This window comes from Salmo salar, chromosome ssa14, assembly GCF_905237065.1.
Source record: "Salmo salar chromosome ssa14, Ssal_v3.1, whole genome shotgun sequence".
NCBI lineage: Eukaryota > Metazoa > Chordata > Actinopteri > Salmoniformes > Salmonidae > Salmo > Salmo salar.
The window spans coordinates 65888161-65910252 of record NC_059455.1 but is presented as its reverse complement, the minus strand read 5'-3'; the positions used below and the strand labels follow the sequence as shown (position 1 = coordinate 65910252).

General features: G+C 42.4%; 1 protein-coding gene across 3 annotated transcripts in view; it reads right to left on the bottom strand.

The window, feature by feature from the left end:
- LOC106569918 (piggyBac transposable element-derived protein 4) overlaps positions 1 to 22092 on the bottom strand; it is a 29014-nt gene that overhangs the window by 5407 nt on the left and 1515 nt on the right. The window contains exons 2-3 of one of the 3 annotated variants that reach the window (XM_014141651.2): positions 18681 to 18839; positions 4726 to 9909 (exon numbers count right to left, since the gene is read on the bottom strand). In XM_014141651.2, coding sequence (XP_013997126.1) covers positions 8133 to 9909; positions 18681 to 18839 — 1936 coding nt within the window. In that variant the 3' untranslated portion in view covers positions 4726 to 8132. Of the gene's footprint in view, positions 1 to 4725; positions 9910 to 18680; positions 18840 to 22092 lie in introns of those variants that run through there. The other 2 variants (XM_014141654.2, XR_006758888.1) reach the window with 2 other exon arrangements.

Here is a 22092-nt window from a genome sequence, read left to right as displayed (position 1 = left end):
GCTAGAGCTGCCGCTTTCAAGGAGCGGGAGACAAATCCAGACGCTTTTAAGAAATCCCGCTATGCCCTCAGACGAACCATCAAACAAGCAAAGCGTCAACACAGAATTAAGATTGAATCCTACTACACTGGCTCTGACGCTCGTCAGATGTAGCAGGGCTTGAAAACTACTACGGACTAGAAAGGGAAACCCAAACACGAGCTGCCCAGTGACACGAGCCTACCAGACGATCTTAATGCCTTTTATGCTCACTTCGAGGCAAGCAACACTGAAGCATGCACGAGAGCACCAGCTGTTCTGGATGACTGTGTGATAACGCTCTCGGTAGCCAAGGGCCAGATGGATTACCAGGACGTGTACTGCGAGCATGCACGGACCAACTAGCAAGTGTCTTTACTGACATTTTCCACCTCTCCCTGTCCGAGTCTGTAATACCAACATGTTTTAAGCTGACCACCATAGTGCCTGTGCCCAAGAACACTAAGGTAACCTGCCTAAATGACTACCAACCCGTAGCACTCACATCTGTAGCCATGAAGTGCTTTGAAAGGCTGGTCATGGCTTACATCAACACATCCCAGAAACCCTGGACCCACTCCAATTTGCATACCGCCCCAACAGATCCACAGATGATGCAGTCTCTATTGCACTCCACACTGCCCTTTCCCACTTGAACAGAAGGAACACCTATGTTGGAATGCTATTCATTGACTACAGCTCAGCGTTCAACACCTGTGCCCTCAAAGCTCATCAATAAACTAAGGACCCTGGGACTAAACACCTCCCTCTGCAACTGGATCCTGGACTTCCTGACGGGCCGCCCACAGGTGGTAAGGGTAGGTAACAACACATCCGCCACAGTGATCCTCAACAAAGGGGCCCCTCAGGGGTGCGTGCTCAGCCCCCTCCTGTACTCCCTGTTCACTCATGACTGCACGGCCAGGTACAACTCAAACACCATCATTAAATTTGCCGATGACACAACAGTGGTAGGCCTGATCACCGACAACAACGAGACAGCCTATAAGGAGGTCAGAGACCTGGCCGTGTGGTGCCAGGACAACAACCTCTCCCTCAACGTGATCAAGACAAAGGCGATGCTTGTGGACTACAGAAAAAAGAGGACCGAGCACACCCCAATTCTCATCGACAAGGCTGCAGTGGAGCAGGTTGAGAGCTTCAAGTTCCGTGGTGTCCACATCACCAACAAACTAACATGGTCCAAGCACACCTTGACAGTCGAGAAGCAGGCACGACAAAACCTATTCCCCCTCACGAGACTGAAAAGATTTGGCATGGGTCCTCAGATCCTCAAAAGGTTCTACAGCTGCACCATCGAGAGCATCTTGACTGGTTGCATCACTGCCTGGTATGGCAACTGTTCGACCTCCGACCGCAAGGCGCTACAGAGGGTAGTGCGAACGACCCAGTACATCACCAAGCTTCCTGCCACCCAGGACCTCTATACCAAGCGGAGTCAGAGGAAGGCCCTGGAAATTGTCAAAGACTTCAGCCACCCTAGTCATAGACTGTTCTCTCTGCTACCAAACGGCAAGCGGTACAGGAGCGCCAAGTCTATGTCCAAGAGGGTTCTAAACAGTTTCTACCCCCAAGCCATAAGACTCCTGAACATCTTGTCAAATGGCTACCCAGACTATTCACAAAACGGAGGTATTTGGACATAACTATGGATTATTTCGAACGAAAACAACATTTCTTGTGGAAGTAGTAGTCCTGGGAGTGCATTCTGACGAAGATCAGCAAAGGTAATACAATATTTCTAATACTAATTCTGAGTTTAGGTTGCCGTGATGGCGAGCTATGTACTCAGAATATTGAAAAATGTGCTTTCGCTGAAAAGCTATTTTAAAATCTGACACAGCGATTTCATAAAGGAGTTCTGTATCTATAATTCTTCAAATAATTGTTATGTATTATGTCAACGTTTATGATGAGTATTTTTGTAAATTCAGCGGAAGTTTTTGGTGGGAATACATTTTCTGAACATCACGTGCCAATGTAAAAAGCTGTTTTTGGATATAAATATGAACTTGATCGAACAAAACATACATGTATTGTATAACAATGTCCTAGGAGTGTCATCTGATGAAGATCGTCAAAGGTTAGTGCTTCATTTAGCTGTGTTTTGGGTTTTATTGACATATATGCTTGCTTGGAAAATGGCTATGTGGTTATTTTGGTCTATGTACTCTCCTAACATCATCTAATGTTTTGCTTTCGCTGTAAAGCCTTTTTGAAATCGGACAATGTGGTTGGATTAAGGAGAAGTGTATCTTTAAAATGGTCTAAAATAGTCGTATGTTTGAGAAATTGAAATTATTGGATTTTTTAGGTTTTTGTATTTCGCGCCACGCTGTTCCATTGGATATTGGCTAGGGCCTAGATGTAAGAAGTTAACTCTACCTACATGTACATACTACCTCAACTAACCAGTGCCCCCGCACATTGACTCTATATACAGGTGGTGCCAGTACATTGTTATCTTTTACTGCTCCTCTTTAATTACTTGTTACTTTTATCTCTTATTCTTATCTGTATTTTTTTAAACTGCACTGTCGGTTAGGGGCTTGTAAGTAAGCATTTCACTGTAAGGTCTACACCTGTCGTATTCGGCGCATGTGACTAATAAAATTTGATTTGATAAACGGACGTGAAAGTCACACTGCTTTGACTGTTTTTTCTGTTAAGGCTCTCATCAAAGAGAAGTACATAGTCTTCCTCCCCAGTAGAGTTTTTTTGGACAACAAGTGCTTGAAATGAGGAGCCAAGCCATGCATGTACACATAGCTAGACTTTGTTGCCCCGCATGCAAAGGTCTTGAATATTGCACTGTCTGGGAACGTCGCTGAGAACACCACACCTAAGAGTAAAAAAAAAAGTTTAAAAAAAGATTGAAATCAAACACTTATTATTTGTTTCTAGCCTGTGTGTGTGTCACAGAGAGAGAATATGAAATCAAACATAACATTTTCCTAAAAATAATTCCATGTTACAGGTGAAAGTTTGTAAACCCACACCCATGCCTTCACTACAGTGGAAAGAGTAGTGAAACTCCTCTTTGGGAACGCCAGTAATGAAGGGCTGTCTTGTGGTGAATGTGGTAGTTGTAGAAGATTGTCTAAGTGGTGATGTAGATGACGATGACTTTTCCATTATAGTTCAATAGAGTGGGAGCTGTAAGAAAATAAGTGTCCAAGTCTAATGAATGACTAGCTAGCTGGCTAACGTTAGCTAGCATTAGTCATGAAACGTTGTCACTAACAACTCTAGTGAACGTCCTTTAACTAAATGTAAACTTTCAGCTAACGTTAGCAAACTGTCATTTATTTTAAAATGTTCACTGACCAACTGTGCTTGCCGCAAGTTGGCTAACGTTACCTAGCTAGCTCTATATTGACAGGTTCGATTCTGTAGAAAAACTGACTGAGACATCTAGATAACGTTAGCTAACAACATAGCAAACGTTAATTTGACCGAATAATTGTGTAACGTTAAAGTTAATTTACCCAACCACGAAGAGAAGGAATAATCTAGCAAAATAATTAACGTTAGTAACTAAGTATGGTTGTAGTATTCCTCTCTACATGTTACCAGGGGTAGGACCTACCTGCTTTGAACTTGCGGAGTGCCGTCCTGTGTGCAGTGTTGCCAACTCCTCAGTAAGGAAAGTAGCTATTGGCTGTCCTAAAAGTCGCTAGAAGTTGCTAAACGACGTCATCGCCTAATTTGCATAATTGGCCATGTGCATGTAATTGTGATGGACGCTGTAGGAGAGAGGAATAACATTGTGGGAGACACCCTAAAAAACACCCTAAATATGTATAGAACTACAAATGAGCAAGCTGCAGAGTGGCACACACATCGAATAAGAACCAGATATTTGAGGCCATACTCCTCCTTCAGCACTATATGGACCCCATTGTTAATCACCGTCATAACAGAGGCATTGTCAGTCCCTATCCCCAGGAGTTTCTCTTTTAATTAAGACAACACTTCGAGGAAAGCCACAACAGCACAGGCTATAGATATGGCATCTCCCTCCAACTCAACAAGCCCCAGAAATGTTGATACAATTGTCTGCTTTGGTATCACTAAAGTACCTTATCACAACCCCCAGGTACTTAGAAACACTTACATCCGTGGACTCATCGAGGAGGAGGCTGAAACGCTGGTCACCCACATCTGCGACCAACTTTTTCAGAAAGTATGGTGCTAGAACACCATTAATCATGTATGTGCACTTTGTCCTGTGCATTTTGAAGTGGGTAGCAGCAGTGGAGTCTGAGAAAGCAGCTCTACATGCTTCTCCAATGTGATCACATGCCAGCATGGAACAGTGTTCAGCGATAGCTAATGCCATGGTGGCCTCAGTCTTTTTTGCAGAGTCAATTGTTTTTACCATAAATGGCAGCTTGTTTTGGGTGGAACTGTTATAAGGCTTTGCCTTTTGAGTTGTCATGTGTTTTTTTACATCACCAAGTTTAGCGAAGAAATCAGCCTTACAATACAGGCAGTATGCCCGTGTATCATCTCCAATAAACGGCTTCAACCAGCCTTTGAATTCAGGGTTTGAATCCCACTCCTTTCTGTATTTTTGAGTGTACAGTTTAGACTGAGACATGATGAGCTAGCCAGCTAGATGTTTAGCTTATGTCACAGAGGCACACACACAGTGAACAAGGTGAGTAAGTGACTGAGGCTGTGTGAGTCAAAAGCAGTGATTTATTTTTGTGTAGTGATTTATTTTAGACAAAGAACATGTTACATTTACATCAGCCAGCGGCGGCTTCCCGCATGCGCGATTCATTTGCAGTCTGGACGCGAAGGGGTGAACATCTTCTGCTCTAACTGCAGCTGGGAGGGACTGCTGCGCGAGGACTTGGCCACCTGTGAGTGCTTTGGGACGGGGTGGGGCCCACGGCAGCACCTGCTGCTCGTTGAGAAGAGTAAAAAAGATAGTCAGTCTCCAATAAAACCAGAAAAAGTCGCTAGATTTGTCGCAAGTCAATTTTTTGAAAATTTGTTGCTAGAGGGGTCTGAATACTCGCTAAATATAGCGACAAATACCTGGGATAGGATATAGTAATCCTTCTAACCCCCCCCCCCCAAAAAATAGATATAGATGTACTATTGTAAAGTGGTTGTTCCACTGGATATCATAAGGTGAATGCACCAATTTGTAAGTCGCTCTGGATAAGAGCGTCTGCTAAATGACGTAAATGTAAAATGTAAATTTCTATTGATTTGCTGCAGGCTCTGCATCGGGCCATATGGATGTCCTGCGGTTCTTTAACAAGACAGTTTTTGGTGAGCCACGAGTCGAAGAATTTACATTTTCCAGGGATATAGCTGAAGGTTCACTTAACGTTAGCTTGTTTGCGCTGTTTAACCTGATTTATTCGACTTCAATCACTCTTGCACGCACGTGACCGTCGCACTCTCTCGAGGCAGGTGGCGTGTGAAACAAGGATGCAAAGACAGCAGGAGACACATGCAGACAGCGGAACGTAGCCTATTACTGACGTTAAGTTAAAAAAAATCTAAAAGAACTTCAATTTCTATTCTTGCACAAAATATATAAATTCAAGCACTTTCAACAACCCATGTCTATTTGTCTATTTCCAAAAACTTTCAAGGCCTTGATTTTTTTTCTCTCAAATTCACAAACTTTCAAGGATTTGCCCTCCATAGTCCTCAATGCAATACACTGTAATTGACTACATGGGACACATATCAACTTGTATAGAGGCCTTTTCTACCTACCTGAAATATGACTTGGTTCAACTATTCGTTGAAAACTACACATTTGGTTAGTAGAGAGCCACTGAGTATATCCCACCCCACTGTATCTGAGACAGGTATAAAAGTTCTCTCTACAAGCTAATAAGTATCCCATGTACAGTTTATTTATTTTATTGGGGCTATGGAGAGGGCGGGGTTAAAAGCCAGCAGCAGGCCATGCAACACAGTCCCCCTCCAAAACGAACCATATTTGGTTAGTAAAGACCATGCATTGTGTATTGCACTGCCGTGAATGGAATAAGGAGTCACCAGCAGCACTCTGTATTAAACCCATTTAATACAGAGACCAATAACATTTTTGAGGTATCTATTGAGTAATTCCAATAACATGTGTTTTATCAAAAATGTATTTCTTTAAATATAGCCTACACAACATACCAGTGTTTGTGTTATCTTTTTAAAAAGAAATGGTATGAATTCAACAAATGATCAACTTATTTTTTTCCAAAGGTGGTAGCAATGTTTTAGAAAAACCGTTCTACTGCACTGGAGTGCAAAAATATAAATAATCGATATTCCCCAAGTTTAACATGTCTTTTCAGGGGACTCATATTTTGAAGAATAAGAAATCCACGCTTGTGCTGCCATCATTATATCATGATGCAAGGAGAACAGTAATCTTGATTTCTTTGTTCATATTTCTGTTTTCTTTGTGTGGCTTTCCTTCAGACTAGATGCTTTGTTGCATATTGCTGCCTTTCAGTTTGGAAAGTGCATTGCACATTTGTAAAATATTAAATACAAGGAAAATTGTACCACCATCTAACAACCCTTAAAAAAAAAATATATATATATATATATATATATATATATATATACACACATACACATACACATATACACACACACACAATACCACTATCCCCAACACCCCTTCCCACTACTTTGGCCCCAACAGATCCTACACCCTTATCTCAAAACCACCTCTAGCTCTTCTGCACTAAAATCTCTGATACCCAAAAACATCTCTACTGCTGCTCCTACCAATTCAATCTTCTGGGATTTCCTTTCCATCTGTGTGGTACAATTAATGACCACAGCAATAAACACCAAGAAGCAAACCTTACTAAAGCACAAACTGTTCGGGTCACTCTGTACCAGTGATGGCTGTACCCATACCCTCCCTCCTGCACACTTCTCACACCTCAGAATCTCCCTCCTAGCATGACTTCATCAGGCAAACGTTCTGCATCAAAACTCAGAAGGACAGACAGGGTCTCCTCTGTCTCGCGATCGCCACCGGGTCTGTGTAGCACCAAACGGCGTGCATCAGACACCGGGGATTCCCAAAGGCTTACTACAAGCTTCACTCCGTTGATCTACGTGCATGCATGCGTGCGTGCATGTGGGTGGAGTGGTATTTTGGAGTAGAACCTTTTGGTAAAACAAAATAACCATTACTACACAGTAGAAAAGAGAAACTCAACAAATAATATACAAGGTTGGTTCATCGTAAAGGAAGTTTCTTCTAATAACTACTCTAGCATGAAGTACATTTAAAAAAATATATAATGACAGTAAAACAAAGCGAGAAAAGCTGGGTTATTTTGAGGTTGATTCTTTCACATCTGAAAATACATTGTTAGTCATAGTAGCCTCACCACATTATGAGCCATAGGGTTGCAATATGTTTCAAATCCACATCATTGACCAGTACAGTACATTTTAAAACACCTTCACTTGACTCAAATTGAGCTATTACATAACAGTGGAAAAAGTCAGGCCATGTAATCTGATAAAGATAATCGTGATCAAACGGAAGGCGATGGTGTGAAGTTGTGTGCACACAGTCATGCAGGATTTAATGACACACTAGAATACCAGAACACAATATTGCTGAATAAAACCAGCACAAGTTAATAACAAGTTATTTACAAATAGTACATCCCAAAAACCATATATTTAACCTTTTCCCTATTGACAAATTTATGGCCTGGTATCCATTATCTTGGAAAAACAACACAACAGTATTACTCCTATCAAAAGTCAAAGTGGTTAGAGCGTTGGACTAGTAACCGAAAGGTTGCAAGTTCAAATCCCTGAGCTGACAAGGTACAAATCTTTCGTTCTGCCCCTGAACAGGCAGTTAACCCACTGTTCCTAGGCCGTCATTGAAAATAAGAATTTGTTCATAACTGACTTGCCTAGTTAAATAAAAGGTACAAAATAATAATAATAAATAAATAAATAAAAAATTGAAAATGAGCAGCATTTTGTTGAAATACACAAAAATGTGCAATAAGGCAACAGATCCAACAGCACTCATCTGCGATGGATAGGATATAGCTGCACAAGTCTTACAGCTTTACTCAAGAGTCAGAAGACTGATACTCAACTGGGGCCATTCCCTCAAAGTTGTGCCAATCATGAAAGCAATTTCTGTCTGGAATGACACAGAGTGGTACGCCACACTCATTGCACTTCCAGGGAGTGTCTTTGGAGTGTCCCGATTTCTTGCAGAGTTCGCAGCGCTTTCGTCCTGCAGAGCTTCTCTTGCTTTTGTCTGCCACAGGCTTGATCGGGACAGGTGTATGTCCAGTGTTCGTCGGCTTGGACTGAGTCTCAATGGACACCTCGCAGAGCTGGGCCACGAGCGCTTGCGTGAATTCTTTGTGGGTCATGGGCTGCAGCTTGTTCACTTTACACAGATCCTTGTGAATGATGTAGCTGTTAGTAGTCGCTATGTCCACAAAATGGTAGAACAATGTTCGGTACCACTTCATTGTTTTGCGGTGGGCTGAGAAGTAAGTAATCAGTTGGTCAGATAAGTCAACACCTCCCATGTTTTTATTGTATTCTAGAATTGGGGTGGGTACTGGAATTGACTCATGAGACCATTTGCCATCCTTATTCTTGCGTTTCCTTTTTATCGTCTCCCCTCCATACGCTTGATGAATAGTGGTACCCATCGACACTTCCCGGGCATCCTTCCACTTCACAAAGAGCAGGGAGCCCTCCCTTATCCACCGTAAAGATCCTCTTGGGGATTTCTTGGTCAGCGCATTTTCTTCTGATCTTGGGAAGCCCAATCTGCCTTCCCTCATGGTACCACACGCTCCCATTTTCATGTCAAATAAGTCCTTGAATAATTTTGGGCTGGAGAAGTAGTTGTCAAGGTACACATGGTAACCTGAGCCAAGAACAGAGGGCCTTACGAGGGACATCACTGAATCGTGACAAATTCCAAAGCCAACAGGAAACGTGTTCTTGCCGATATACACAGCATAGTCCACTGTATAGCCGTTGCTGGAGTCAGCTAACACAAAAATCTTAAAGCCAAATTTAGTGGGCTTTGACTTGATATATTCAATCAACCCATTTCTTGCTTTTGATGCCACCATCCGTTCATCTACAGCCAGGTTTCTATGTGGGTGGAAACAGGACATGCAGGCATGACGAATGTCATTCATTAATGGTTTGAGATGAAATAGCCTATCATATTCAGGTGTGCCCTTTTTACTGTCATTGACAGCGTCCTCATCAGGATCACTCATGTGAATGTTCCATGATATGATTCTGTATCTATCCCTGTTCATCACAGTAGCTGGAAACGGAATCGAGAAGATGGAGTTTGTTATCCAGTAATCACTGATAGCTCTTGTCTTAACCAGAGCAGTAAAGAAGACCAATCCAATGAATTTGTAAAACTCCTTCACAGTTATATCTATCCACTTAAACTTTTTGCCCCTACCAATATTTCTAGCCGCTTGTCTATTTGTATTGTCGCAGAGGGTTCTGACCGTGACTTTGGTAAAAAACATTTGAAATAAGTCTAACGGTGAGTACATGGCTGAGGGATCTACTTGAGGTCCAGGAGGTCTGCATGGACAAAATCTCAAAGGTTGAGGACCCTCATCAGGGTGTTCCTCGGTTTTCCATGGCTGATCTGACTCGGTTGTTCTGTGTGGTAAGCGAGAGGTTTTTCTTGGGGTCGAGAGACGTGGTACTTTGCACTTTAATGAGGGTGAGGCCAGCACTCTTTTACGTGGAGAATAGGTCTTTGTTGACAAATTCACTGACGGGCTACGCTGTTGGTCTGGCTGCAAGGTGCTCAGCAGTGGGGCATCATCTTCGTCAGTTTTAACACTATGAAAATAAACATTAGTAATTATCAATTCAGTAAACATGTTTTGTACAACACTTCCAATTGAGCGACAGCTATGCCATCGGTATTGGACTTCAATTCACTTTAAAACTTGAAGGTTAAAAAGACAAGAACAGTGCCTATAGAAAGTCTACACCCACTAACTTTTTTCAAATTTTGTTGTGTCAGTGCCTCAGAGATGCATGCATTTAAATAGGGATTTTTTTCCCACTTATCTACTCACCATACTCCACACTTAAGGGAACTTTTTGTTTTTGCGCTTTTGGTAGCAGTTACAGCTATGAGTCTGTTGGGAAATGTCTCTACCAACTTTGCACACCTAGATTTGGCAATGTATTATTTTTTACAAAACTGTTCAAGCTCTGTCAAGTTCCTTGGGAGCGTTGATGGACAGCAAATTTTCGATATAATTTAGGTCGGGGCTCTGACTGGGACACTCAAGGACATTTACCTTTTTAGTCCTGAGCCACTCCACTGTAACTTTGGCTGTGTGCTTCGGGTCGTTGTCATGCTAAACTATAGCTTTCTTGCTGAGGGCAGCAGGACTTTTCTTGCTCCATTCATTTTCCGGGTGAGTAACAGCCCCACAACATGATGCTGCCACCACCATGCTTCACAGTAAGGCTTTGCAATCAAGACATTTTTTCCAACAATTGTTAAGACAGATTATTTCACTTATAATTCACTGCATCACAATTCCAGTGGGTCAGAAGTATACATACAAAGTTTACTGGGCCTTTAAACAACTTGGAAATTTCCAGAAAATGATGTCATGGCTTTAGAAGCTTCTGATAGGCTAATTGACATCATTTGAGTCAATTGGAGGTGTACCTGTGGATGCATTTCAAGGCCTACCTTCAAACTCTGCGTCTTTGCTTGACATCATGGGAAAATCAAAAGAAATCAGCCAAGACCTCAGAAAAAAAAAAATTGTAGACCTCCACATGTCTGGTTCATCCTTGGGAGCACGTTCCAAACACCTGAAGGTACGACGTTCATCTGTACAAACAATTGTACGCAAGTATAAACACCATGGGACCACGCAGCCATCATACAGCTCAGGAAGGAGATACGTTCTGTCTCCTAGAGATGAACGTTCTGTCTCCTAGAGATGAACGTACTTTGGTGCAAAAACTGCAAATCAATCCCAGAACAACAGCAAATGACCTTGTGAAGATGCTGGAGGAAACCGGTACAAAAGTATCTATATCCACAGTAAAACGAGTTCTATATCGACATAACCTGAAAGTCCTCTCAGCAAGGATGAAGCCACTGCTCAAACCGCCATAAGAAAGCCAGACAACAGTTTGCAACTGCACATGGGGACAAAGATCGTACTTTTTGGAGAAATGTCCTCTGGTCTGATGAAACAAAAATAGAACTGTTTGGACATAATGACCATCATTATGTTTGGAGGGAAAAGGGGGAGGCTTGCAAGCCAAAGAACACCATCCCAACCGTGAAGAACGGGGGCAGCAGCATCATATTGTGGGGGTGCTTTGCTGCAGGAGGGACTGGTACACTTCAAAAAATAGATGGCATCATGAGGCAGGCAAATTATATGAATATATTGAAGCAACATCACAAGACATCAGTCAGGAAGTTAAATCTTGGTCGCAAATGGGTCTTCCAAATGGACAATGACCCCATGCATACTTCCAAAGTTGTGGCAAAATGGCTTAAGGACAACAAAGTCAAGGTATTGGAGTGGCCATCGCAAAGCCCTGACCTCAATCCTATAGAACATTTGTGGGCAGAACTGAAAAAGCGTGTAAGAGCAAGGAGGCCTACAAACCGGACTCAGTTACACCAGCTCTGTCAGGAGGCGTGGGCCAAAATTCACCCAACTTATTGTGGGAAGCTTGTGGAAGGCTACCCAAAATGTTTGACCCAAGTTAAACAATTTAAATGCAATGCTACCAAATACTAATTGAGTGTATGTAAACTTCTGGCCCACTGGGAATGGGATGAAAGAAATAAAAGCTGAAATAAATCATTCTCTCTACTATCATTCTGACATTTCACATTCTTAAAATAAAGTGGTGATCCTAACTGACCTAAAACAGGGAACTTTTACTAGGATTAAATGTCAGAAATTGTGAAAAACTTAGTTCAAATGTATTTGGCTAAGGTGTATGTAAACTTCTGACTTCGTGTTGTGTCGCAAATCACAGATTTTGGCCATATCGCCCAGCCCTAGCGCACACCATCCACCACTTCCGAGTATATTTCTCGCTAATGTTCAGTCTCTGGATAATAAAGTAGACGAGCTCCGGGTGAGGATCTCCTTCCAGAGAGACATCAGGGGTTGTAACATAGCCATGTTTCTGTGAAACAGAGTTTCACCGGGATATACTGTCCCCATCCATACAGCCAGCTGGGTTCTCAGTACATCGCACAGACAGGAATAAAGAACTCACTGGAAAGAAGAAAGGCAGGGTGTGTATGTTTCATGATTAACTACTCATGTTTGTGACAACATACAGTCCTTTTGTTCACCCGACCTAGAATACCTCAAATACCTCAATCAAATGCCGACCGTATTACCTTCCAAGAGAATTATCTTTGGTTATAGTCACAGCTGTATATATTCACCCTCAAGCTGATACCACGACAGCCCTCAAAGAACTCCACTGGACTTTATGCCAACTTGAAACCACATATCCTGAGGCCACATTTATTGGAGCTGGGGATTTTAACAAAGCAAATTTGAGGAAAACACTACCGAAGTTCTACCAACACATTGACTGTAGTATTCGCTCTGGAAAAACATTGCTACTCAACTTTTCGAAATGCCTAAAAGGCCCTCCCCCGCCCTCGCCCTCCTTTTGGCAAATCTGATCACGGCTCCATTTTACTCCTCCCTTCCTATAGGCAGAAACTCAAAGGAAGTACCCGTGCTAAGGTCTATTCAACGCTGGTCTGACCAATCGGAATCCATGCTTCAAGATTGTTTTGATAATGTGGACTGGGATATGTTCCGGGTAGCCTCCGAGAATGACATCGACAGATACACAGATACGGTGACTGAGTTCATTAGGAAGTGTATAGGTGATTGGGTACAATGTGACTATTAGAACATACCCAAACCAGAAACCATGGATAGATGGCAGCATTCGCGTAAAACTGAAAGCGCGAACCACCGCATTTAACCATGTCAAGGTAACTGGGAATACGGCCGAATACAAACAGTGTAGTTTTTCCCTCCGTAAGGCAATCAAACAGGCAAAACGTCAGTACAGAGACAAAGTGGAGTCGCAATTCAACGGCTCAGACACGAGACATATGTGGCAGAGTCTACAGACAATCACAGACTACAAAGGGGAAACCAGCCATGTTGCGGACACCGATGTCTTGCTTCCGGACACCGACGTCTTGCTTCAGGACAAGCTAAAAACCTTCGCCCGCTTTGAGGATAACGCCGTGAAACCGCCCGCTAACAAGGACTTTGGGCTCTCCTCGGTGGCCGACGTGAGTAAGACATTTAAGCGTATTAACCCTCGCAGGGCTGCCGGCCCAGACGGCATCCCTAGCCTCGTCTTCAGAGCATGCGCAGACCAGCTGGCTGGAGTGTTTACTAGTGATGCACGACATATCGGAATCGGGCGATATTAGCTAAAAATGCCAACATCGGTATCGGCCCGGTGTCTAGTTTAACGCTGATGTGAAAAACCGATGTCAAAGCTGACATGCATACCGATATAAACTAGGCACATGACTAATGACGCCACGTAAAATGTAGCGCTACACGTGCAACATAGCATTCCTAACCTAGCCCACAATGTCTTCTGTGTGGATCGAGCAGTCAACGAGTCGAGCAGTCATTTGAAAGAGTAAGAAAATTTCATCAAGACAACTCAAAGGCGAAATCCATTAATGTCAAGATAATGGAATTCATTGCCCTTGACTATCAACCATTCTGTCGTGGGTGATGTTGGCTTTAGCGACTGGTCGAGCACCGGTACACACTAACGTTACCAAGTGTGCTACTGTTCAGATGTTGCCCTACCGGAGTTACACAGTAATAGTGTCACTGCTATTAGCTTCACAACATACTATGGAACGCCGTTTGGATCTTTGGGTATCAAAAAAGATAACACTATTAGACACGATAAATACACTTTTAAAATTTGACAAATCTGAATTTGCACGTGCAAGCCAAACGCCACCACTAATATCAGTAGCACTGTCAAAGCTGTACAAAAAGAGTCTACAAACAAGCAAACACCGGCCATGAACTATGTGTTTACAATACCGTGTTGGTAATAAAGCATTATTTGTTCGACCGCAATTTCTGAGGTAGCTAACTAGCTTTAGCTTGGTACCTAGATAGCACCAATACAACCAGCCTGAAAACAATGACCAGTAGAAACTGCAGTCATTTTCACTATTGTTAGCAATGATTTAGGAATCCTTTTAAGTATTAGCTAGGTAGTCACTTGTTGTTCGCCTATTGAAATTGAACAGCCAGCTACTTAACCCTGTTGCCCAAAGCTAACGTTATAAGCGGCCAGCTAGCTTCATCTGGCTAGTGAGGCTCGACCTGACCGGTTATGTGTTGTGAAGCTAGCCAATAAGGATTAGGCACAATAGTGGAATTTGCAGTTTGCCTTTAAAATAAAAGTACCTATTTGAAAGTGATGCAGAAGGTTACAATTGTTGGAATCACACCATATTTAGACTAGATAATGTTAAACAGGGTTGGAATGTGACGCAATGAAATGGGGTATCAGTCTACTCGGTGACACCCACAGAACACAACTGTGAAGAGTTTGCGCAAATATTAGCGTTGTAGCTCTTATCGTGGGACTGTGACTTGTGTGAAATCACCTCCCCAGTTAGCCTATTGTGTGTATTGACATTCATATTGCACTGTACAGCTTTACCTAAGGATTGGGGATCAATGAAATGGGGTATCAGTCTACTCAATACCCAATATATTTTTTCCTCCTCAGAGTTATCAGACTCCAAAACATCCATGCAATATTGTTATTCCTCAGGAATAGTGTTCAATACACATAGGTTGACAAATGTGGCTCAATTCAGTTGTTTTATAGTCCCGCAATAACAGCTACAATGCTAATGTTCTCGGTGTCACTGACACCCCATGTCAGTGATCCACAATCCATAGGTAAGGCTGTACCGGTGAAATAAATATGCCCAAAACGCAATTCTAAAGTATAATACATCCAGTGACAGATTGTCAAATTAACAATTACTGTCTTTTGTTGATTTTATATAACATTTAATCCTTGTTTAGCATGATCTATTAAATTATGCCATGATTCTACTATTTGTATTCATTTGCATCACTGTCTATGACATACTTTTATTTTGAAGGCTAACCGCAAAGTCCACTATTGTGGATAATCCTTATTGTGGCTAGCATCACATAGATTGGTCCGACCACCATTAACCTCTCTGGGCTAGGCGGGACGAATTCGTCCCACCTACGCAACAGCCAGTGTAATCCAGTGGCGCGATTTTCAAATACCTTAAAAATCCTATTACTTCAATTTCTCAAACATATGACTATTTTACAGCTATTTAATGACAAGACTCTCGTTAATCTAACCACACTGTCCGATTTCAAAAAGGCTTTACAATGAAAGCAAAACATTAGATTATGTCAGCAGAGTACCCAGCCAGAAATAATCAGACACCCATTTTTCAAGCTAGCATATAATGTCACAAAAACCCAGAAGACAGCTAAATGCAGCACTAACCTTTGATGATCTTCATCAGATGACAACCCTAGGACATTATGTTATACAATACATGCATGTTTTGTTCAATCAAGTTCATATTTATATCAAAAAACAGCTTTTTACATTAGCATGTGACGTTCAGAACTAGCATACCCCCCGCAAACTTCCGGGCAATTTACTAACAATTTACTAAATTACTCACGATAAACGTTCACAAAAAGCATAACAATTATTTTAAGAATTATAGATACAGAACTCCTCTATGCACTCGATATGTCCGATTTTAAAATAGCTTTGCAATATTCTAAGTACATAGCCCAGCCATCACGGGCTAGCTATTTAGACACCCTGCAAGTTTAGCCTTCACCAAAATCAGATTTACTATTACAAAAGTTTGATTACCTTTTGTTGTCTTCGTCAGAATGCACTCCCAGGACTGCTACTTCAATAACAAATGTTGGTTTGGTCCAAAATAATCCATCGTTATATCCGAATAGCGGCGTTTTGTTCGTGCGTTCCAGAAACTATCCGAAATGGTAAATCAGGGTCGCGCGCATGGCGCAATTCGTGACAAAAAAAAATCGAAATATTCCATTACCGTACTTCGAAGCATGTCAACCGCTGTTTAAAATTAATTTTTATGCAATTTATCTCGTAAAAAAGCGATAATATTCTGACCGGGAATCTCCTTTTCGGTAAACAGAGGGAAAATCACAAAGACGGGGGCGGCCAGTGCACGCGCCTAAGCCCACAGTCCCTTGATCGGCCACTTGACAAAGGCGATAATGTGTTTCAGCCTGGGGCTGGAATGACGACATTCAGGTTTAAGTACACTCCAAGCTCATTATTAAGCTCCGGGCCCTGGGTCTGAACCCCACCCTGTGCAACTGGGTCCTGGACTTCCAGACGGGCCACCCCCAGGTGGTGAAGGTAGGATACAACGCCTCCACTTCGCTGATCCTCAACACAGGGGCCCCACAAGGGTGTGTGATCAGCCCCCTCCTGTACTCCCTGTTCACCCATGACTGCGTGGCCACGCACGCCTCCAACTCAATAATCAAGTTTGCAGGCGACACAAAAGTAGTAGGCCTGATTACCAACAATGACGAGACAGCCTACAGGGAGGAGGTTAGGGCCCTGGCAAAGTGGGCAAGGAAAATAACCTCTCAACGTCAACAAAACAAAGGAGCTGATTGTGGACTTCAGGAAACAGCAGAGGGAGCACGCTCCTATCCACATCGACGGGACCACTGTGGAGAAGGTGGAAAGCTTCAAGTTCCTCTGCGTACACGTCACTGACGATCTGAAATGGTCCGCCCACACAGACAGTGTGGTGAAGAAGGCGCAACAGCACCTCTACAAATCACATGGTTGAAGAAATTTGGCTATGCCCCTAAAACTTTTACAGATGCACAATTGCTAGCATCCTGTCAGGCTGAATCACCGCCTGGTACGGCAACTGCACCACCCGCAACGGATGGTGCAGTCTGCCCAACGCATCACCAGGGGCAAACTACCCGTCCTCCAGGACACCTACAGCAACAGATGTCACAGGAAGGCAAAAAAGATCATCAAGGACATCAACCACCCGAGCCAAAGCCTGTTCACCCCGCTATCATCCAGAAGGTGAGGTTAGTACAGGGGCATCAAAGCTGGGACCGAGAGACTGAAAAACAGCTTCTATCTCAAGGCCATCAGACTGTTAAACAGCCTTCACTAGCCGGCTTCCACCCAGTTATGCAACCCTGCACCTTAGAGGCTGCTGCCCTATATACATAGACTTGGAATAACTGGCCACTTTAATAATGGAACACTAGTCACTTTCATATGTTTACGTACTGCTTTACTCATATGTATATACTGTATTCTATTCTACTGTATTTTAGTCAATGCCACTGGCATTTTCTCAATATAATATTTCTATATATATTTTTTCCCATTATTTTACTTTTAGATGTGTGTGTATTGTTAGATACTACTGCACTATTGGAGATAAGAACACAAGCATTGCTACACCCGCAATAACATATGCTAAATATGTGTATGTGACCAACAAAATTTGATTTAACATGCACACTGTGACCAATCTTGGCCATAAAAGCCTGTAGCTCTTTCAAAGCTGCCGTTGGACTCTTGGTATTCTCTCTGATCAGTTTCCTACTTGCTCTGTCATCCAGTTTGGAGGCATGGTCTGATCTACACAGGGTCTGGGTGGTGCCATACACCTTCCATTTATTAATAATCGTTTTGACCGTGCTCCAAGTGATATTCAAGGAACCTGTGCCTTTCCACCACTTTGTCCTAGAGTTCTATTAAAAGCTCCTTGGTGCTCATGGTTGAGTGTTTGGTTACAATTCACTACCCAGCAGAAGGAACATACAAAAACTGCTGAAATAATGTGAATCACTACAATTTAACACAGGTGTAGGCCAATTAACTTGGTGTGTGATTTTGAAGGTGATTGGTTACGCCCAAGAAAATGTAGGATTACTATCACAACGGGGGTAGACACTTATCATACTAAGCTATTTCAGTCTTTCGTTTTTTTATAGATAAAAAAAAAAAAATCTATCTGAATATATTTTTCACTTGGAAGTTGTGGGGTGGAATGTGTAGATCAATGGGAACACTATTTTAATGTATTTTAATTCCAGGCTATTAGGCAACAAACGGTGAAATGTTGAAAGGGGGTGTAGACTTTCTATAGGCATATTGGCTCTAAGACATCTAAGGCTGAATATGGTCTCAGATCTGTTAGGCTTCATTTACACAGGCAGGCAGGCAGGCCATCTCAGATTTTTGGTTGAAAGTGCTGAAAAAAGACATTTTACTCCTACGGGTAAAAATAAAAACTATGCATGAAGTCTCTTTAGTCATGAGAGTCACACATAGTCTACAGATACTTAGGACACCTCGTGACCTGTGCTAACAAGTTAAGAGTTACCAGCAGGTATCTTGATAATAGAAAAATGCAGCGAGTCAAATATCGATGACTGCAGCTAAATGAGCGGAAACACTGATGGATTATGAAAGTTTGTAAATACCTTGATGTCCTTGTTGACTGTGACCCTTTGCATGGTAACCATGGTTCTTCTGGAGAACCAGAACAGTTTACCTCGCTCTCAGATTGGCTCTCTTTCCTTGGTGTGACTCTGGGTGGTGTGTCACCTGCTGATTCATTTGAGTCCTCTTCCCAATCAAGACTATGAAAATAAATATGAACATGTTTACAATAATGCAATTCACTAAGTCAACACTATCACTTAGGACTAGATAACAGAACACAATTAATTTACTTTCTCCTACATGGTTCCACATTCACACATCTACATTTCATGTCAATTCAATGTGGCCAACGCCCACCGTCTAAGATCAATCTGTTAGGTTTACAAACTGAGGAATATGCCTGTCAAATAGTTTCTTAAAATAAAAATCTGAGAAATGAGAATTCATTTTCAAGTATGTCATTTTGATTTCAGATCTTTTTAATGGAGTGGCTGCGGATCTGACTTTTCCGGACCTTTCCTCCCGACTGCTAAAGCTCCCGAAGCCTCTGCGCATGTGCAGGACCCTCCACTCCACTAGGCAAAATATGTGCTTTGATTGAAACTAAATACAGGTAGACTATGCTACAGTTTATTAACATCATCTGGTTGATATGCAGATGCTGCATTGATGTTTCACCAGAAAATGTAGAATAATCGTCATTCACGAATCACGATTGAATGAGAGAAATTAAAGAGATTCTCTACGAATAGCGCAGAGAATGTGCGTAAAGTAGAGAATCCTGCACATGCGCAAAAGCCCCAGCCGCCGGGAAGCGGGGTCCAGAAAAGTCAGATCCGCAGTCTGTCTTCTGCATCTCAGCGCTAGAGGCGTCACTACAGACCCTGGTTAAATTCCAGGCTGTATCACAACCGGCCGTGATTGGGAGTCCGATAGGGCGTAAAAAAATAGACTCCAGCGATGTTTTTACTTTTCCTGTTGAAAAGTTATATTCCAAGTATAAATACACTAAAATACAAACCATATATTTGAGCAAAATATACAGTACTGTTCAAAAATTTGGGGTCACTTGTTTATTAAAGAAAAGCAAAAATTTTGTCCATTGAAATATCAGCAAATTGATCAGAAATACAGTGTAGACATTGTTAAATCACTATTGTAGATGGAAACGGCTGATTTTCTATGGAATATCTACAAAGGCGTACAGAGGTCCATCATCAGCAACCATCACTCCTGTGTTCCAATGGCATCCTGGAGTCACCTCTTCATTGTTGACGTTGAGACTGGTGTTTTGCGGGTACTATTAATTACAAAATTATTATAGTACCGTGCAGTATCGAAGAGTCCTCACTGCTGCTCGTTCATCCTATTTTTCCAACTTAATTGAGGAAAATAAGAACAATCCAAAATGTATTTTTAATACTGTCGCAAAGCTAAAAAGCAGCATTCCCCAAGAGAGGATGGCTTTCACTTCAGCAGTGATAAATTCATCAACTTCTTTGACGAAAAGATCGTGATCATTAGAAAGCAAATTACGGACTCCTCTTTAAATCTGTGTATTCCTCCAAAGCACAGTTGTCCTGAGTCTGCACAACACTGCCAGGACCTAGGATCAAGGGAGACACTCAAGTTTTTTAATACTGTATCTCTTGAAACATTGATGAAAATAATCATGGCCTCTAATCCTTCAAGCTGCATACTGGACCCTATTCCAACTAAACTACTGAAAGAGCTGCTTCCTGTGCTTGGCCCTCCTATGTTGAACATAATAAACGGCTCTCTATCCACCGGATGTGTACCAAACTCACTAAAAGTGGCAGTAATAAAGCCTCTCTTGAAAAAGCCAAACCTTGACCCAGAAAATATAAAAAACTATCAGCCTATATTGAATCTCCCATTCCTCTCAAAAAAAATTAAAAAGCTGTTGCGCAGCAACTCACTGCCTTCGTGAAGACAAACAATGTATACGAAACATTTCAGTCTGGTTTTAGACCCCATCATGGCACTGAGGCTGCACTTGTGAAGGTGGTAAATGACCTTTTAATGGCGTCAGACCTAGGCTCTGCATCTGTCCTCGTGCTCCTGCTTTTGATACCATCGATCACCACATTCTTTTGGAGAGATTGGAAACTCAAATTGGTCTACACGGACAAGTTCTGGCATGGTTCAGATCTTATCTTTCGGAAAGATATCAGTTTGTCTCTGTGGATGGTTTGTCCTCTGACAAATCAACTGTAAATTTCGGTGTTCCTCAAGGCTCTGTTTAAGGACCACTATTGTTTTCACACACACACACATACATACATACATACATAAATCCTAGTGGGCAGAACATATATATATTAATCCTAGTGGGCAGAAACATAATGTTAACTTTCACTGCTATGCGGACGACACACAGCTGTACATTTCGATGAAACATGGTGAAGCCCCAAAATTGCCCTCCCTGGAAGCCTGTGTTTCAGACATAAGGAAGTAGATGGCGGCAAATGTTCTACTTTTTAACTCGGACAAAACAGAGATGCAAGTTCTAGGTCCCAAGAAACAAAGAGATCTTCTGTTGAATCTGACAATTAATCTTGATGGTTGTACAGTCGTCTCAAATAAAACTGTGAAGGACCTCGGCGTTACTCTGGATCCTGATCTCTCTTTTGACGAACATATCAAGACTGTTTCAAGGACAGCTTTTTCCCCCCCATCTACGTAACATTGCAAAAATCAGAAACTTTCTGTCCAAAATTGATGCAGAAAAATGTATCCATGCTTTTGTCACTTCTAGGTTAGACTACCGCAATGCTCTACTTTCCAGCTACCCGGATAAAGCTCTAAATAAACCAGTTAGTGCTAAACACGGCTGCTAGAATCTTGACTAGAACCAAAAAATGTGATCATATTACTGTCTCTGCCTGGCCGGTTCCCCTCTCTCCGCGGGAATTCTCTGCCTCAAACCGTATTACAGGGGCTGAGTCACTGGCTTACTAGTGCTCTTCCATGCCGTCCCTAGGAGGAGTGCGTCACTGAGTGGGTTGAGTCACTGATAAGATCTTCCTGTCCGGGTTGGCGCCCTCCTTGGGTTTGTGCCGTGGGGTAGATCTTCGTGGGCTATATTCGGCCTTGTCTCAGGATGGTAAGTTGGTGGTTGAAGATATCCCTCTAGTGGTGTGGGGGCTGTGCTTTGGCTAAGTGGGTGGGGTTGCCCATTTGGCCTTGTCCGGGGCCACAGTGTCTCCCGACCCCTCCTGCCTCAGCCTCCAGTATTTATGCTGAAATAGTTTGTGTCGGGGGGCTAGGGTCAGTCTGTTATATCTGGAGTATTTCTCCTGTCTTATCCAGTGTCCTGTGTGAATTTAAATATGCTCTCAATAATTCTCTCTCTCTCGGAGGAAGACCTGAGCCCTAGGACCATGCCTCAGGACTACCTGGCCTGATGACTCCTTGCTGTCCCCAGTC